The sequence below is a fragment of the Megascapheus bottae genome, chromosome 17, assembly GCF_031878675.1.
Source record: "Megascapheus bottae isolate mThoBot1 chromosome 17, mThoBot2.hap1, whole genome shotgun sequence".
Classification (NCBI taxonomy): domain Eukaryota; kingdom Metazoa; phylum Chordata; class Mammalia; order Rodentia; family Geomyidae; genus Megascapheus; species Megascapheus bottae.
In genome coordinates, this window is record NC_143525.1 from 43,283,763 (window position 1) to 43,302,311 (window position 18,549).

Sequence of the window (18,549 nt, forward strand, 5' to 3'; positions counted from 1 at the left end):
TTGAATGAACATAAAATAGAAGTGATTTTTTTTTACTTCCTAAAGAGAGAAAATAATCATTTAGTGTATATCTGGTTTACAGTTTTTGATTAGCCTATCAGATATGTTCGAGTTTTCATGTTTGCTAAATCCTTTATGTATGTAAAGACAGTTGTAAACTTTTTGCTTAGAAACTAAAGCTATTTGAGTATTAAGTTTTAGATTGATTTTATGAGATATACCTCATTTTCAACTTAAACAGTAAACAAAATTTAAAAAAAAACCAAAAACCTCATGCAGTAAATTATGTGGAAGCTAGCTGGGTTAGGTTCAGATAAAAGTGGGGTGGCTCACACCTGTAATCCTAGCCACTCAGGAAGCTGAGATCTGAGGATCAAGGTTCAAAGCGTGCCTGGGCACAAAATGACCTGAGACTCTTATCTCCAATTAACCAGTAGAAAAGAGAGAAGTGGGGCTTGGCTCAAGGGTAGGGTGGTAGCCTTGAGCTGAAGAGCTCAGGGTCAGTGCCCACGGTGGGCAGCGAGTTCAGGCCCCATGACCTACAAAACCAAACAGCAACAAAAAGTTTGTTGTGCTAATAATCTATTTAGCTATACTTAACTGCCTCTGATAATTTGGTGTGTATGCGCAATATAGTGCACACATTTAATCTAGAATAAGATGGGCACGTTCTATAGACGACTTATCTTGGAGGCATTTACATTATAGCAGCCAAGGTATACAAACATTCTCCAAGTGTAAAATATGGTAACATTCTTTTTAGGGTGACAGGGAGCACAGAGGACTGAACTCAGGTCTTATTCATGATAAGCAAGAACTGTAGCGCTGAGCTGTATTCCTGACCCTTGGCAGCTTCACCTAGTGCCTGCACTATCTATCTAAATTAACGGAATAATTGGAGTTTTGTAGCTGTGTTCCTTTCTTTGAAGTTAAAGAATAGAAGGTAGGTGTAATAGAGAAATGCTTCTAGTTCATGATCAATAATGGATGACAAGGCCTTACTATTGTATTTTCCCAGTTTTCAATTCACCACCTCCACCCGGAAATACCACCACTGTCCACCAGGAACCTCCTCTATTACTTGATTTAATCCTGTTAAGAAATAAAAGCTGTCTGAATAGGCACTAAGTAAGGAGGTTTGGTAGATAGGTATTGTGATAGCACTGAGTGCTAATCTTGTGTTCTGTGTAGGAAGTCTTGCATTTGGGTTTCAAAGGCAAATTTTAATCCCTATAGCTTTACTCACCTATACCTTGCTGTATACCTAAATACAACTAAGCTTCACCACAGGCAGGCAGGAAAATGTTGTAAAACCAAGTAAGCTTGTTTTAATATTTTCAGGTTATCTTAAAGTATATGAGAGTTTTCAGACATTGTGACTAAATGAGTGGAAATAATTGTATTTATAACCAAGCAGTATGTACATGGCAGAAAATACAATAATTTTTTTTTGTCAGTTTGGGATGCTATTCAGCCTCTTCCATCATCTTCCTACTGTTAATAGAAAGGCAGCAGCCCTTGCGTCTGACAAAAGAAATTGATAAGCTATGAAAAGTGCTTTAAGTAACAGGAAAGTTTATAGTAAAGAAATTCAGAGAGATTTTTACATGGCATGATGTCATCAGAAGACGACTTCAGTAGTTCATCTTCAGCCAGCATTGGAAGTACCTTTTTTGGGGGGGTGGGGGGTGAGTCCTGGGGCTTGAACTCAGAGCCTGGGCACTATCCTGGGCTTCTTTTGCTCAAGGCTAGCATTCTACCACTTGACAAAGCACCGCTTCCGGCTTTTTCTGTTCATGTGGTCCTGAGGAATTGAACTCAGGGCTTCACACATGCTAAGCAAGCACTCTACCGCTAAGCCACACTCCCTTGAGCATTGATATTTGAAGTAGGGGCAGGAAACAGGAATGGGCAGGTTAAGAGTTTATCCCATTAATCTTTTTTTTTTCTTTTTCTTTTTATGGGTTGTGTAGCTTGAACTCTGGGCCTGGGGCACTGTCCCTGAGCTCTTCAGCTCACGACTACTGCCCGACCCCCTTGAGCCACAGCACCATTTCTGATTTTCTGCTAGTTTGTTGCAGATAAGAGTCCCTGGGACTTTAGTGTCCATGCTGGCTTTGAATATCAATCCATAGATCTCAGCCTCCAGAGTAGCATAGGATTAAAGGCATGAGTTACAGTGCCTGGCTCTCATTCTCTAATATCCAACCCAAACTACCTAAAGGCAAACAGCTCACCCACCCTATCCAGTCCTTCTGGCTGCTCCTATGTGAAAACTTCTTACTATCCCATTCTCTCGCGGGAATCAAACCCAAAGCATCTTGCATGTTAAGGAATCATCTATCACTAAACCGTAACCCCCAGGTCTTGAGTTCAAGTTTTAATATCAATGGTGACTAAATTCTAAACTCTTGGAGATTAGTTACTATGGCAGTTTTATTTTTTTTTAAACTAAGATTTTTTTTAGGGGGTTGATCTTGTTTGTTGTATGATTCAAATCAGGAAAGCCAGTGGTTTGTAAATTGGTTGTTTTTGTGGTACTGAAAGATTCTACTTTACCTTGAGTAACTACAGATCTCCTGTCAGTTAATTGATTATCCCTCAAGATAATCCATGGCTGTACGAAACGCAACATTTCAAACATGTAATGGCAAGAAGCATCCACAAATTGAATTTTAATTATTTATTGCTACTAATTATAAAGAGCAATACAATATTAAAATATATCTGCAGTAAATCTTATGTGATCGTTACAGGTAAAATAGAGAATTCAGACTTTAAAAATACAAATTTTATGAAAAAGCATTTTTAGACTGGGAATTATAAAAAGTATTTGAGAAAAATTCTTTCAAATAGTACCTTAAAATACGAAAAATATTCCAAAAACAATGTCAGGAATGAATATCTGAACATCTTTTAAAATTACTCATTCTAGTTCCAATTTATTGTTTGGTAATAAGGAAAGACATTTACAGTTTAATACTGCAGACAGTATAGAATATTACATACTCATTAGGTCAAGTGTGTACTTGTAAAAAAAAGTTAAAAATTTTGAGCCGGGGAGCCGGAGTTTGGCCTAGTGGTAGAGTGCTTGCCTAGCATGCACAAAGACCGGGGTTCGATTCCTCAGTACCACATACATAATAAAAAAAAGCTGGAAGTGGTGCTGTGGTTCAAGAGGTAGAGCACTAGCCTTGAGAAAGAAGTCCAAGGGCAGTGCTCAGGCCATGAGTTCAAGCCCCACAACTGGCAAAAAAAAAAAAAAAGTGAGCTAGGAACTGGTGGCTCACACCTGTAACCCTAGTTACTCAGGAGGCTGAGATCTGAGGATTGTAGTTCAAAGCCAGCCTGGGCACAAAAGTTCCTAAGACTCTTATCTCCAATTAACCACCAGAAAACCAGAAGTGGCACTGTTTTTCAAGTGATGGAGCCGTAGCCTTGAGCCAAAGAGCTCAGAGACAGTGCCCAGGCCCTGAATTCAAGACCTACAAGTAACACACAAAAGAAAAAAGTTGGGCTACACAATAATGTAAAATTGGAAGCATTTTTTCCAGCCCTGAAAATACACTTGAATGCCTTTATCAATAATCACTGTAACCAAATGATATTAGCATTTTGTGGCCTTTAATAGTTTATACAATTAATATATTTGAAGATGAGATGAAGTGGCTCCATCTTTCCATTTATTTATTTGATCTGAAATCACAGTTCTGCATAGTGGACATGTTTTCTCTCTGTTGAACCATAAGGTAATACATTCTTCACAGAATATGTGCTGTAAGGGAATTAAGAGCAACATTTTGTACTTGATACAAATTTTACAACAAAGGGAAAACCCATAGGGCCTCTTGTTAATGCTCTACCACTTGAGCCATCCCCTCAGTCCTTTTCCTTCAAGTCCATGGGGATTTTCCCTGACCCTCAAATTTTTTGTTGTTGGTCATGGGGCTTGATCTCCACATCTCCGCTTGGGCGCTGTCCTTGAGCTGAAGGCTACTGCATTACCAAGGCGCCTTACTAAGCCAAGCCGCACTTCCCGTTTTCTAGAGGTTAATTGGAGATAAGAGTCTCAGGTCCTTTGAACCTTGATCCTCAGATCTCAGCCTCCTAAGTAGCTAGGATTACAGGCGTGAGCCACCGCCAGCTCTAATCCTCAACTTTTACAAATGAGAAAATATTACATATTTAAGACAGTGATTTAGTGGTAGAGCCACTGGTATTTAAATTCTATCCTTTGAATTATTACTAACAAAATATAACCTGTGTCTAGAGAATGATAGACTGAATTAAGTATAGAAAAGAATGACATACATTCCAATAATAAATGTTGGTACTGTTCTTATAGAACTATTATCCAATTATAAAAAGTTTTGTTTTTCAATGACTTTTGTATACAGTCTGCTGTGTGCATTCTTTCTTTCCTTTCATATTCTCTGCATTAAAAGAAGTCATCATAACCTAAGGGAAAGTGATTCAGCCAATCTTCTCAGGTCCTTATCATTAATACACTACTGGAATGCTACCTTCCAGTAAATACTGCAGAGTTTTGTTTTCTTTTTTTCTTTACCATGTAATTAATAAACATAAGGCCGGGCATGTGCCTAGTAATAGAGTGCTTGCCTAGCTTGTCTGATTACCCGGTACCACACCAGACATGGTGCTGTGGCTCAAGTGGGTAGCATGCTAGTCTTGAGCAAAATAAGCTCAGAGACAGTGCCCAGGTTCTGAGTTCAAGCCCCAGAATTGGCAAAAAATAAACATAAATGTGACTGTCGTAAGTGCTGCATTCATTTTGCTTAATATTACCTGACAGATGAGAAGAATTGGCTTCTGAAATTCAGCTTGACATATTGAACAAATATCTTCCACATCTGAACACTGTCTCTTGCTGGCAGCCACCCCGTAACTCTATGAAGACAAATTCTGTTCAGCTATGAATTCTGTCTTGTTTCTCAAATAATAGGTGATGCTGAACTTGTCAAATCTCATTGGAATTAAGTATTTCAAGACTTTCTCATAGAATACAAACATTGCCCAGCTGAACAGTATATCAGAACCATAAGATCATGGAGGATCGCCAGATCCACTGGATTGACAGAGGATGACAATGCTTCACATTCAACACATCTGGCTTAAGAGACTGAGCAACTTGAAATGTAAATACTATAGAATTTAAATTCATGTATTATCTAGGATTTTGAAGGTAAATTAACCTATGGCAGTGGTTTGTAAAGTGAAGAGCTAAATGTAATCCATATTGTAATCCATATGGGGAATTTTCTTTACAAGTTTTCTGGGGGGCCAGGAGTTTAGTCTAGTGGTAGAGTGCTTGCCTAGCATACACAAAGCCCCAGATTTGATTCCACATACATAGAAAAAAGCCAGAAATGGTGCTGTGGCTCAAGTGGTACAGCTCTAGCCTTGAGAAAGCCCAAGGACAGTGCTCAGGCCTTGAGTTCAAGCCCCAGGACTGGCAAAAAAAAAATGCATATATATGTATATATATATATCTGTCTATATATGTACACACACACACACACACATATCAAATGAACAACATCAAAGGATTTGAAAGAGGCATTCAAATACATAAGCATTACAGTTATTAATGGGCAGCTGTGAAATGTAAGAAACTAGAATACCAGTTTTTTTTTTAGTAAACTTCTACATTACTAAAGTCAGAAATGCTAACATATTAGAAAAATCTCAAAAGAAAAATATCTCCTTAAATCCATACATGTAAAACCTTAATTACTTTTTATAAAGAAGAAAGGAAAAAGTACCATTTCGTAATTGTTAAGAAGTACTTACTGGTCGTGTAAAAAATATTCGCAAAACCTGTCTGAAAGTTCTCAGATGTCCAAAAAAGTCTAAAAGCTGAAAAAGGAAATAATTAGTTCAAAGAGCCCTATGTGATACACCAAAAAATCAAAACTGTCCAGGTACCAGTGGCTCACCAGTGTAATCCTAGCTACTCAGGATTCTGAGATCTGGGGATCAAGGTTCAAAGCCAAGCCCATGCACCAAAGTCCATCTCCAATTAACCACACACACACACACACACACAAAAGTGGTGCTATGGCTCAAGTGCTACCCACTACCTAGTGAATATAATCGTAACCCTGTGTACATTACCCTGACAACAAAATTAAAAAAAAAAATTAGCAAAAAGGAAAAAAAAAAGTGGTAGAGTGTCCCAGAGTTCAGGCCCCACAATGAACCCCCCCCCCCCGAAAAACCCCCAAACTGAAATCCCTGCCAGGTACTGTTGGCTCAGGCCCATTCTCCTAGGTATTCAAGTGGCTGAGATAGGAACATTGTGGCTCAGTCAGCCCTGGCAGACGAATCCATGAGACAATTAACAGGCAAAAAAGCCAGAAGTAGAAACACAGCTCAAGTGTTATAGTGCCAGCCATGAGCAGAAAAAGCAAAGCAAGAACATGAAGCCCTGTTTCATGAGGCCTTAGTACTAGCACCAACAAACAATTCTCATTTAATTCTCATGTAACCTAATGTTCACTGTATATCTAAGCTAATCATTTCACAGTGTATCTCAAATCTAGTTACTAAATATCTGCTTTATAGATCTGAGCTAACTCTTAACCAAGAGGAAAGTATATTAAATACCTAGAAGTTAAATTTGTTCTCTTAATTGTGTATGTGATAATGATACAGTGAAGGACATGTATCCTATGTCATCCATGCTGTGGAGGTTAAACCCCTCCCCCCCGCCCTGTCCTCATAAAAACTGACATCTGTAGCCTCAAGTGGTATGGAAGCCTGGGCAACACAGAAAGAACTCAACAATACAACAAAAGACTGGAAACTACTCTCTTTTTTATTATCCAGAGGAAGTACATTTGTTTTCTTCCTCACTCTTTCTCACTCTTCCCTTGTCCCTCTTTTTTTTTTTTTTTTTTAAACGATATGGTCTTGAGTCACACAGGCTTGCACCAGTCTGATAAATAGTTGGGATTACAGGTACATACCATTATACCCAGCTCTTCATTATTAAGAATCTAGCATTACTTCAGAGTTAAGGACAGTAATTTTAGTATATAAATTCACTAATCATTGTTATGAATCATTATGCCATGATCAAGATTTATAAAGACACTTACTTTTAGTATGAGGTAGAGCAAAGCCAGCAATATTCCAAGGCTCCATCTAGTTACGTTACCAAACTCCCCATAGCTTATAAGATAACGAAACCAAACTGGTATGGGAACAAAAGTTCTGTAGTATTGACATAATTCTTCTAAAAGCATATACCAGTAACCCTAAAAAGATGGGAAACGAAAAAACCAAATGGAGCTACTTAAGTACACAGCACAGTCTAATAGTGGACTGAGAGCATCATGAATATATAATTTAGTAACACAGTATATGTACTACTGTAATGTTTATGACTGATAATTTCAACCTGTTTTTTATGTATATTACAACTAACACTTGTAGTAGGGCAACAGTGGCTCCTGCCTATAATCTTAGCTATGTGAGAAGCTGAGAGTGGAAGGCCCTCAGTTCAAAACAGCCCACGCAGAGCCTCCTCTTCAACATGTAGCTGGACACAGTGGCATTGTACCTTTTGTTTTATAGGAGACTTGAGACTTTGAGAATCAGTTTCAGGCCAGCCAGAGCAGAAAAGAGTGCCAGACTCCATTCTCCTCAGTGAAGTAGGATGCTGTGGAGTATGCTTGCAATTCCCAGTAACAACTGGAAACCTAAAGTAGGTGGACCACAGCCTAGGTATGTGTCCAAATGGAAAGTAAGATCTCTTCTCAAAAATAACTAGTACCTGAGTGAGGTGGCTCCCGCCTGTAATCCTAGCTACTCAGGAGGCTGAGATCTGAGGATCAAGGTTCAAATGCAGCCTGGGCACAAAAGGATCTGAGACTCTTATCTCCAATTAACCTCTAGAAAAGGGAAGTGGGGCTTGGTCAAGGGTAGAGTGGTAGCCTTGAGCTGAAGAGCTCAGGGACAGCGCCACCCAGGCCCCAGGCCGAGTTCAAGCCCCAGGATCCACAAAAACAAAACAAAACAAGAATCTAGTGAGGCTACATGCTGGAGGCTTACACCTGTAATCCTAGCTACTCAGAGATCTGAGGATTGTGGTTTGGAGCCAGCCCAAAGGAGAGTCCATGAGATTCCTGCCTCCAGTTAATAATCAGAAGTCAAGGGCCGCGAGTTTGGCCTACTGGTAGAGTGCTTGCCTAGCATGCATGAATACCCAGGTTTGATTCCTCGGTACCACATACATAGAAAAAAAAAACAGTCCCAGGACTGGCAAAAGCAATAATAATAAAAAGCATGAAAATAGTGAAAGTCGGGTGCCAATAGCTCACAATCTGTAATCCTACCTGCTTAGAAGCCTGAGGTCTAAGGATTGGGTACAAAGGCAGCCCAGGCAGACAAATCTAAGAGATATTTAACCAGCAAAAAACCCAAAGTGGAGCTGTGTCTCAAATGGTAAAGCACCAGCCTTGAAAAAAAAAGCTAATGGACAGTACTCAGGCCCTAAGTTCAAGCCCTAGTACATGTATACACACATACACAAACGCACAACCTATGGAGAATTTATGGACTGGAAGTATGGCTCAAATGGCAGAGTACCACCCTAGCAAAAGCAAAGTACTGAGTTCAAATGCTAGCACTGCCAGAAAAACAAAAACTGAAAACAAACTTAAATTTATTTATTGTTATTTTTGTGGGGAGAGGGGTCACAGGGCTTGGACTCTGGGCCTGGGACTCTGTCCTTGAGCTCTTCAATACAAGACTATGGCCCTATACCTGGGCCTGGGCATTGTCCCTGAACTTTTCAGCTCAAGGTTACCAACCTATCCCTAGAGCCACAGCCCCACTTCCCGCTTTCTAGCAGCTTTGAAGGTGATCCTCAGATCTCAGGCTCCAGAGTAGCTAGTATTACAGGCATGAGCCACCATGCCCGACCCTAATTGTAAAAATTTTGTTAAAGTTTTTATCAACTATGAGAAGCCAATGAATAAAATATTAGAGTCAGTTTTCAATGGATAATGCCCTAAAAGAGAACAAAAGTATGGTGTGGTGACTGATTTTTCAATTATTATTATTTTTTTTTGCTACCCTGGGGCTTGAACTCAGGGACTAGGCACTGTCTTTGGGCTTTCTCTCTCAAGGCCAGCGCTTTACCATTTGAGTCATAATACCACTTCCCACTTTTTCTGTCTATGTGGTACCAGAAATTGCACCCAAGGCTTTGTGCATGCTAGGCAAATACTCTATCACTAAGCCATGCTTTTGGTCCTGATCTTTCAATTTTTTTTTAAAATTTATTTATACATTTATTTTTTTTCTTTTTTTTATTGTAATTAGTAAAAGGGTTACAGGATATTTGCCAGATAGAAGGTGCATTAATTCACATACATTGATACCCTTTTACATGTCTTGGAACCCATTACCCTCCCCCCCACACCCTCAATTTTTTTTTTTTTTTTTTGCCAGTCCTGGGCTTGAGCTCAGGGCCTGAGCACTGTCCTTGGACTTTCTCAAGGCTAGAGCTCTACCACTTGAGCCTCAGCACCACTTCTGGCTTTTTTCTATGTATGTGGTACCAAGGAATCGAACCCCGGTCTTCATGCATGCTAGGCAAACACTTTAACCACTAGGCCAAACTCCCGGCCCCCTGATCTTTCAATTATGTTAAAGCAAATAGAATTCTGCTTTTATCCAACAGCAACTTGCCGCTGAGCTGAGATAATGATGGGTAATCAAAATTAAATTACTTAGCAAACTGAAAAATTAGTAAAGAGACATTTAAAACAAGACTAAAATAAATATTAATATGACTTACCAAAATCATTCCAAAAAAAAGTTTCTCACCTTTGATTTACAGGGCATGATGAAGGAAGGCACCAATAAAATAAGGCATTTTAAGCCCATGAAGAGGAATTTCAGAATGAAGTCTGTAATTCCAACAATCCAAAGTACTTCCCAGAAGCTTAAGTGATCCAATGTAGGATTTAAGAAAATTAAGCTACACAGAGAAAAACATCATAGCTTATTAGAACATTAAAATTTGCTACAAATATTTTGGTATATAAAAAATGTGGGTTTGCCAGGCGCCAGTGGCTCATACCTGTAATTCTAGCTACTCAGGTGACTGCAATCTGAGAATCACAGTTGAAAGCCAGCCAGGGCACAAAAGTCTGTGAGACTCTTATCTCCTATTAACCACCAGAAAACCGGAAGTGGCACTAGGCTTGAGCAAAAGAAGCCTCAGGGACAGGGCCCAGGCCCTGAGTTCAATCCCCAGGACTGGCACACAAAAGACTGTAAAATTGATTTATATGATATAATCACATTAAAGCCTAATAAGACCAAAATATATCTATGCCCAAAATTGTAAGGAACATCAGATATATCTTTCAGATTTATTAAAGTTTATGTATCCTTTTGTTAAAAGGGAAGGATGGAAGATAATCAGATTTATCACTGTTGTACATATTAAGTACAATTTTTTTTTCACTGTAAGTTTTGTGCACTTAAATTTTTTCCCCTTGGATCCCAGGGCCTGAGTATGGTCTGTGAGCATTTTGTTGCTCAGTGCTAGTTTAGCACTCTACCACCTGAGCCACAGTTCCACTTCTGGCTTTTTCACTGTTAATGGGAGATAAGAATCTCATGGACTTCCCTGCCTAAACTGGCTTCAAACCACAATCTCAGCCTCCTGAGTAGCATTAAGATTCTTTTTCAGTGCTGATAAAGTTGGCCTCTTGAAATTCTCTTTATATCTGAAGATCAAATAATCAAATTTTCATGTACCCTTTATTTTCCAGAAAAAAAAAAGCACCAAACCCAAAGCCAATTAACCTGTAGAAAACGGGAAGTGGGACTTGGCTCAAGGGAAGGGCAGTAGCCTTGAGCTGAAGAGCTCAGGGACAGCGCTCATGCCAGAGTTCAAGCCCCATGACCCACAAAAAAAGAATAACAAAAACTGAACTATAGCTGAAAGCCTGACTCAAGTGGTTGACTGCCTGACTAACACGCAGAAAGCCCTAAATTGACATCCCAGCTCCACAAAGAAGTAAACTGAAATATACTATAAGCATTATAAACAGGTAAAAGATTTAAAGTGCTATGGAATGAGTAATTATATTTAAAATGTTTAGTAGGCTCTCTGATTACCTGTAATACAGTGACTGAGAATTAAAGGTGTAATATAAAAGAACAGAAGATCCCGCTAAGAATGCCAGTAGCCATGCACATTGAATCTTTGATGACCTTTCCTGAAAAATAAACAATTTTATAAGTTGTTACTCTGAATTATGCTAGAACTTCAAATATTATTAAACTATTATATCAGTTACTAATTTAAAATATTTTCTCTATTAATCTTAATAAAAATGTAGAATCTTTTTTTTTTTTTTTTAAATTTTGCTCATGGTAGGGCTTGAACTTAGGGCCTGGGCTGTTCCTGAACCTTTTTACTCAAGGTTGGTGTTCCACCATTTGAGCCATAGCTTCACTTCTGGCTTTTTGGGTATTTTTAGTTTATTGGAGGTAAGTCTCACAGACTTTCGTGCCTGGGGCTGGCTTTGAACCATGATCCTCAGATCTCAGCCCCTGAGTAGTGTAGGATTACAGGCTTGAGCCACTGGCACCCAGCTAAAATATCTTTAAATTATACATCATTATCACAGACAGTTTTCTATATACCTTTAGTGAGCAAAATAGAACTCTAGTGTGTGTGTGTCATGAGGCTTGAACTCTGGCCCTGAGCTCTTCAGCTCAAGGCTAGCTAGCACTCTATCACTTTGAGCCACAGCGCCACTTCTGGTTTCCTGGTGGTTAACTGGAGATAAAGAGTCTCACAGATTTTCTTGCCCAGGCTGGCTTTGAACCGTGATCCTCAGATCTTTAGCCTCCTGAGTAGCTAACATTATTACAGGCATGAGCACCAGCACCTGGCCAAAATAGAACTCTGTAGCCATTTTTTTTCCCCAGTACCAGGGCTTGAATTCAGGACCTGAGTATCTCTGTGCTCAATAACCAAAATTTTAAAATACTATTTTTTTCACAATATGAAAAACATGACCTATTTCAAAGACACTCAGTTCTCTACATACTGATACACAGGATTGTTCAAAACCAGCTTAGGATACTCCTGCACCTTTTGTGTGTACCTCCTCCACAAAACAGAATTTCAAAAATTAAGTAAATTGGGGTTGGGAATGTAGCTTAGTGATAGAGTGCTTGCCTAACATGCATGAGGTCCTGGGTTCAATTCCTCAGTACTACATAAACAGAAAAACTCAGAAGTAGCGCTGTGGCTCAAGTGGTATAGTGGTAGCATTGAGCAAAAGAAGCTCAGGGACAGTGCTCAGGCCCTGAATTCAAGCCTCAGGACTGGCAAAAAAAAAAGTAAATCAAAGTTTAAATATTTAGATTATTTTATTTAGGGCCTTACTCAGCTATAGTCTACCATTTGAGCCATCCCTCTAGCATGGCTTTTTGCTGGTTACTTTGGAGTCTTACAGATTTGAACAATGACTTGGCTGGCTTTGAACAATGATTCTCCAGATCTTTACTTCTCCAGATCTACTTCCTGAGTAGATACAATGATAAGTATGAGCTACCAGCACTGGTTTAATATTCTTCATTTCTTAAATTCAAGTTTTAATTACTAGTTTTACTGGAAGTTTAAGAGGTAGAACATCCTAATCCCCAAATCAGAAATCCCAAACAACTCAAAATTCAGAAATTTTTAGCACGAACATGAAACCCCAAATGGAAAATTCCATAACTGAATATTATGTCAAAAATCACAGGTGTATTTTTTAAAGTACCATATAAAATTACTTATTGGTTATAATGTATAAGAGGTATATAAGTTATAGATAAATATCGTTTAAAATTTGGGACTTATTCTCAAAATATCTTATGTATATGCAAATATCCAAAGTCTGAAAAAAAAAATCCGAAACACTTGGTTGCAAGAATTTCATATAAAGGATATTTTACCTATATTAATTTGAAATCATGAATTAAATATAGTTTTTAGTAGGTTTTACTTTTACACAGATATAGTCCTTCCCTTTAAAATGGCCTTAAGAAGATAAAATTTCATAAGATCCTCCAATTTCTCCTATTTTCTTTTCTTTTCTTTTTTTTTTTTTGCCCGTCCTGGGCTTGAGCTCAGGGCCTGAGCACTGTCCTTGGACTTTCTCAAGGCTAGAGCTCTACCACTTGAACCTCAGCACCACTTCCAGCTTTTTTCTATGTATGTGGTACCGAGGAATCGAACCTGGGTCTTCGTGCTTGTTAGGCAAGCACTTTAACCACTAGGCCAAACTCCCAGCCCCTCTCTTATTTTCTTATATGACTAAGATTCTTTTGAGAAAAACTTAATTTTTCTCTGAGACATAAAACATTTCAATACCTAGTTCTCTTATTCAATGCTACATGTATTCAGTTATTTGATCTTCTATGTACTGGAAGTTTACAATGAAATTATTTAATATGTTCATATTAACTCACAGAACATAAAGTCCCTTGCCAACCATTTCAAATAGCCTTTATCTTTCTAGTTTTTCTTTGTTAGGAAAACATACGAAGAAAATAAGGCGAGACATGTCAGCATTACAACAGGTAATTTATTACAAATGATTTAGATAACAAAATCAAGTATGTCAAGGATATTATGATATATGCTATTACTTCCTGTTTCTCTCAGAAGTTACTTCTATTTCAAAATTACTTCTCTAGTTCTGGAGAAAGAGTTAATAATAATATTTTAGTTGCTTGTTATACTTACTCTTAGAAAAACCTGATTTACAATGCTTTTGTTTGCATATATAAAAGTTGTTAGCAGCCCAATTCCAAGAGAAATTCCTGTTAGAAAATAAGTTCCAATTAATTGAAATGAAAAAAGCAAATAACATGAATCAAATAACATGAATTAAGGTTAACTTCCAATTCTAAAAGCTAACAGAAAATAAGTAACTGAAATGCATAAGTTAGCATAGATTATCAATAAAGAAAAAACATTTCCTGAATCTAGCAATCAATGTTTTCTTTATAGGTCCTACCTGATATATGTTGCATAACAAGTTTGACACTCAGAATCAAAATATAAGGAAGACTTTTTTGCAACCACTTGAAGAGAGCGCGGAACTCGGAGAAGGAGCTGCTTCCATGCTCTCCAGCCTCGGCTGGAGCATCCTCAGGCTGCCGTGCCTCGCTGTGTGCGGGACTCCGGTAATGACTATGTCCACATCCGTGGCTACAGCTGTGGACGCCTGACCTTGTATTTCTGGAGCTTGAATGCTCAGTATATTCTTTAGGTATGGAGTTGATCTGGATATGGATATCTCCAGAATGAAGACAGGAGCCTTCTCCCGTCAGTCTTGGTACATGGACACACTGCGAGGCCGCGGCGTCTTGACCACTTGCAGCCCCAGGGGGACTGTACAGTTGGTTACAGCTGGCTTGCATGGCCCTTCGATACTTTTTCTCTGATCCAGATTTCTTTGTGTCAGGGCTCTGTCACCTTAAAAAAAAAAATCAAAAAACAGAAAACAGTGTTAAGTGAAGTTAAATACAGACAGTACGATGCTCACTGGGTGTCGTTCTATTCACTAGATAATCCCTGATGAATCCTCAAGTTATCCTGTACTGGTAGATTTCTTCCTCCTCTTTTAATGCCAAGACTCTGCTGCCCTATACAGTATTTGTTGTTGTGGATTTTTTTAAAGGAGTGTTTGCAGCCTAAAAATTGTTCTCTCTTTCTCTAATACGAGAAGGTATCTGCAAAATAGTAATAAACCCAGTGTCCAACAGATGTTAATACAGTACTAGCACTCACACTATATACTGTGGGACACTTACACTGTCCTCCAGTGCAGCCGTTTCAGCACAGATAGGTTCTACAACACAGTTTCATTATGGAAAAACACAAAAACAGAGACGCAAGCTTGGTGCCAATCGCTCACACCTGTAAAGCTACTCAGGAGACTTGACATCTGAGAATAGCATTCGAGGAAAGTTCTCCACACTCACAATCACCCAGCCAAAGACTGACTGGAGGCCTGGCTCACGTCGTGGAATACCACCTGTGACTTAAACAAAACCACCTGAGGGCTTGAGAGTTGAAGGTCCTGCGTGCAAGCCCTAGTCCTGGCACGAAGGTAATGAGCAAGCATTTTAACGTTATTAAATACCAGGAAGAAAAACTTAAACCTAAATTTCATCGCCTCGTCGACAGAAAAAACAGACTCTCAAGTGAGCTGCGCATTTCCTTTCCTGTGGAACAGCCTCCCCAGCGATGAACGGCGCTCCGAGGACCCGACTCTTCTCCAGTGGGCCCAGGCGTGCTGGGGCGTCCCCCGGAATCGCCGCGTGACGCTTCACTCCCAACGAGGAGTTGGGGCCACCGGGAAGGGCCCCCCCCAAAGAGCCGGGGCGAGGCGCTGAGCTGTGGGACGGCGGGGCCTGTGCCGTCGGCGGGAGGAAGCGCCGTGGGCCTCACGCCCACCTCGCAGCGCCGGCCCGGGCAGCGCGCCGTGGGCTGGGCTGGGGGCCAAGCCCCGTCCTGCCTCCCGGCCCCCCCCCCCCGGCCACCTGGGGCGGGACAGTGCGGCCTCCTGCTGTAAAGATCCACGCCGAGCCCTCCGGATCTCCGCCAGGCCGGACCAGGAGACGAGGGGAAGGGAAAGGGAGAGAAGCCAACACCAGGAACTTTCCCGGACTCTCCGACGGCAGCTCTTCACCCGCGTCCGCACCTCCACCCCCTGCGTCCCCCACCCTCCAGCCTCTCCGCCGGCTCCCGCAGCCCTGACCTCTCATGACCTCCGGCGGAAGGAGGCCTCCGCGGGAACAGCCGCACGCTCGGCGCCCAGGCCGGCAGGTAGAGCCGAGCGAGGGCCGGGCGAGAGCCTCGCACCCCCCCACCCCCGCCCACACACCACCTCCGCCCGGCCCGACGGCGGCGCGCGCGCTCCCCGGACGTGCGCGCGCGCCCCGGCCCCGCCCCCGGCGGCGCCGCCGGCTTCCGCAGTTCTCAGCGAGGCGCGTGCCGGGCGCCGGCCGCGGACGCGTCCCTACAACAGCACGTCGCGGTCGCGTCACGCGCGCCCGTGTCGTCTTCCACTAGCCTCTGAGATGCCGGACGTTTTGAGGTTAAAAAGTGTGTAGGGCCAGGGAGCCCGCTGCCTTGCGAGGCGGGGACCGAAGTGGGCCCAGCCCCCGGCTCGGCTCCCTGGCTCCCAGCTCCGCCGGGGCCGGGCGGGCCGGCGCCGCGGGGGCCGGGCGCGCCTCGGCGGGGGGCAGGACTCGGGGACGCGGGCGACCCCCTGCCGGTGGGGCTCGCGGCCGCCGCGCGCAAGTTTCATCTGAAGGCCAGTTGCCTTGCAGTCCCCAAGGCTCGCAGTAGCTAGTCGGCCCTGCCAGAAGCGGGGGCTCGCCCTCAACGTGCAAGGTTAACAGAGGTCATTTGTGCTTTGCTTCTTCCCGAAGTCTGTTTGAAATGGTTCCCAGTGTATTGTGTCTGCGTTCCTGAATGTCGTCCCGCTGTGTGTTAAAGAGGTGGAGGATTTCATGTGAGGTAATGACTACTCAGCGAGAGGGTTGGCTATACCTTTCTTTACTAGAAAAGATGACCGTGCAAGCATTGTGGTGGTTCTTTCAGAACCCTCTTTTTCTTCTCCTTTTTCTACCTTTCATCTCCTGAGCTTTCTAAGCTTCTCGACAAATTAGTTATCTGAGGCTGTAAGGCTGAGGGACAAACTTGGGCTGTAGTTAGTTTTTCAGAAACTTATTTGTATATTGCCATTCCAGTCATATGAATTTAAAACCTTTTAAATGATAAGGATATGAGGGAAGAAAGAATATCATATAATATCACATAATCCAGCCACAATGGAGCACAAATATTTTAGTACAAATGTCTTTTTTTTTTTTTTTTTTTTGCCAGTCCTGGGCTTGAGCTCAGGGCCTGAGCACTGTCCTTGGATTTTTCTCAAGGCTAGAGCTCTACCACTTGAGCCTCAGCACCACTTCCGGCTTTTTCTAAGTATGTGGTACCAAGGAATTGAACCCGGGTCTTTGTGCATGCTAGGCAAGCACTCTACCACTAGGCCAAACTCCTGGCCCTAGTACAAATGTCTTAGTACACTTACAGTTTTGAAACATTTGATACACTAGTAAATTTAGTATACCTAATGTTTATATGCTTATTTAAACAGAACAGTTAAAGATGTATCACTATATATGGAGATCTGACAAGTACATTTGACTCAAATAATGATTAAAAAGTAATTTTTTTTTTTTTTTGGTGAGTTATGGGGCTTGAACTCAGCCTGGGTGCGCTGGCCTTAAGCTCTTCAGCTCAAGGTTACCACCCTACCCTTGCGCCAACCCCCACTTCCCATTTTCTACAGGTTAAATGGAGATAAGAGTCTCAAGTCCTTTTGTGCACCAGCTGGCTTTGAACATTGATCCTCAGTTCTCAGCCTCCTGAGTTGCTAAGATTACAGGTGTGAACCTGGCAAAAGTAACATGTTTTTAAAAAGGTAACATATTTGAGGGCCTGGAGTTTGGCCTAGTGTTTAAGGTGCTTGCCTAGCATGCATGAAGACCCGGGTTCGATTCCTTGGTACCACATACATAGAAAAAAAGCCGGAAGTGGTACTGAGGCTCAAGTGGTGGAGCTCTAGCCTTGACAAAGCCCAAGGACAGTGCTCAGGCCCTGAGCTCAAGCCCAGGACGGGCAAAAAAAAAAAAAAAAAAAAAGTTTTGGAAGCCAAGAGTCAGGGGCTTATGCCTGTAATCCTAGCTACTCAGGAGGCTGAGATCTGAGGATCGTGATTCAAAGCCAGCCTGGGCACTTAAGTCCCTGGGACTCTTATCTTCAATCAGCCACCAGCAAAGCAGACTTGGCACTGTGGCTTAGAGTAGTAGAATGGTAACCTTGAGCTGAAGAGCTTAGGGACAGCACCTAGGCCCAGAGTTCAAGTCCCAGGACACATATATATATGTGTGAGGGCTGGGAATATGGCCCCACCAGGATTGCCAAAAATAAAAGAAAAAGGGAATTGCATTAGATATTGGAAAGATACATAATAATGATGCAGTCCCTATCCCAGAGTGAAACATAAGTGATTAGAAGGCATGAAAGAAAATAATTACAGTATAGTGGATTAAATACTATAATTGAAGTTTGTTTGAGATGCAAAAGAAGTAAGCGAAGCCTTTAATTTTGTTGGAAAAGAAACACTTCATTAAATTTGTGGCATTTCAAATAAAGACTGAAAACTATCTTGAAAATTGCCAGGACACCACAACAAAAATTGGGCAGGATAGATAGATTTGTTAGAAATTGATAGTATTGAAATACGATAGCCCCCTTTAAAGACTTAGTTTCCTGTGGTCTTTTCTGGCTTTTTTTTTTTTTTTTTTTTTTTTTGGCCAATCCTGGGCTTGAACTCAAGGCTTGGGCACTGTCCTTGGGCTTTCTCAAGGCTAGAACTCTACCACGAGTCACAGCACCATTTCTGGCTTTTTTTTTTTATGTAC

At 41.3% G+C, this 18,549-nt stretch overlaps 1 protein-coding gene across 7 annotated transcripts in view; it reads right to left on the minus strand.

Annotated features, from left to right (window-relative positions):
* Positions 1–1,388: 1,388 nt before the first annotated feature.
* The window catches only part of Rnft1 (ring finger protein, transmembrane 1), a 28,775-nt gene continuing 11,614 nt past the window's right edge, over positions 1,389–18,549 (minus strand). For 3 of the 7 annotated variants that reach the window (XM_090351144.1, XM_090351145.1, XM_090351146.1), the window contains 8 exons: positions 14,067–14,520; positions 13,793–13,869; positions 11,164–11,264; positions 9,859–10,012; positions 7,122–7,280; positions 5,812–5,877; positions 4,807–4,908; positions 2,710–3,775 (listed from right to left, as the gene is read on the minus strand). In XM_090351144.1, coding sequence (XP_090207270.1) covers positions 3,641–3,775; positions 4,807–4,908; positions 5,812–5,877; positions 7,122–7,280; positions 9,859–10,012; positions 11,164–11,264; positions 13,793–13,869; positions 14,067–14,472 — 1,200 coding nt within the window. In that variant the 5' untranslated portion in view covers positions 14,473–14,520 and the 3' untranslated portion in view covers positions 2,710–3,640. Of the gene's footprint in view, positions 1,525–2,709; positions 3,776–4,806; positions 4,909–5,811; positions 5,878–7,121; positions 7,281–9,858; positions 10,013–11,163; positions 11,265–13,792; positions 13,870–14,066; positions 14,521–15,216; positions 15,411–15,597; positions 15,762–15,815; positions 15,918–18,549 lie in introns of those variants that run through there. The other 4 variants (XM_090351148.1, XM_090351143.1, XM_090351149.1 and 1 more) reach the window with 4 other exon arrangements.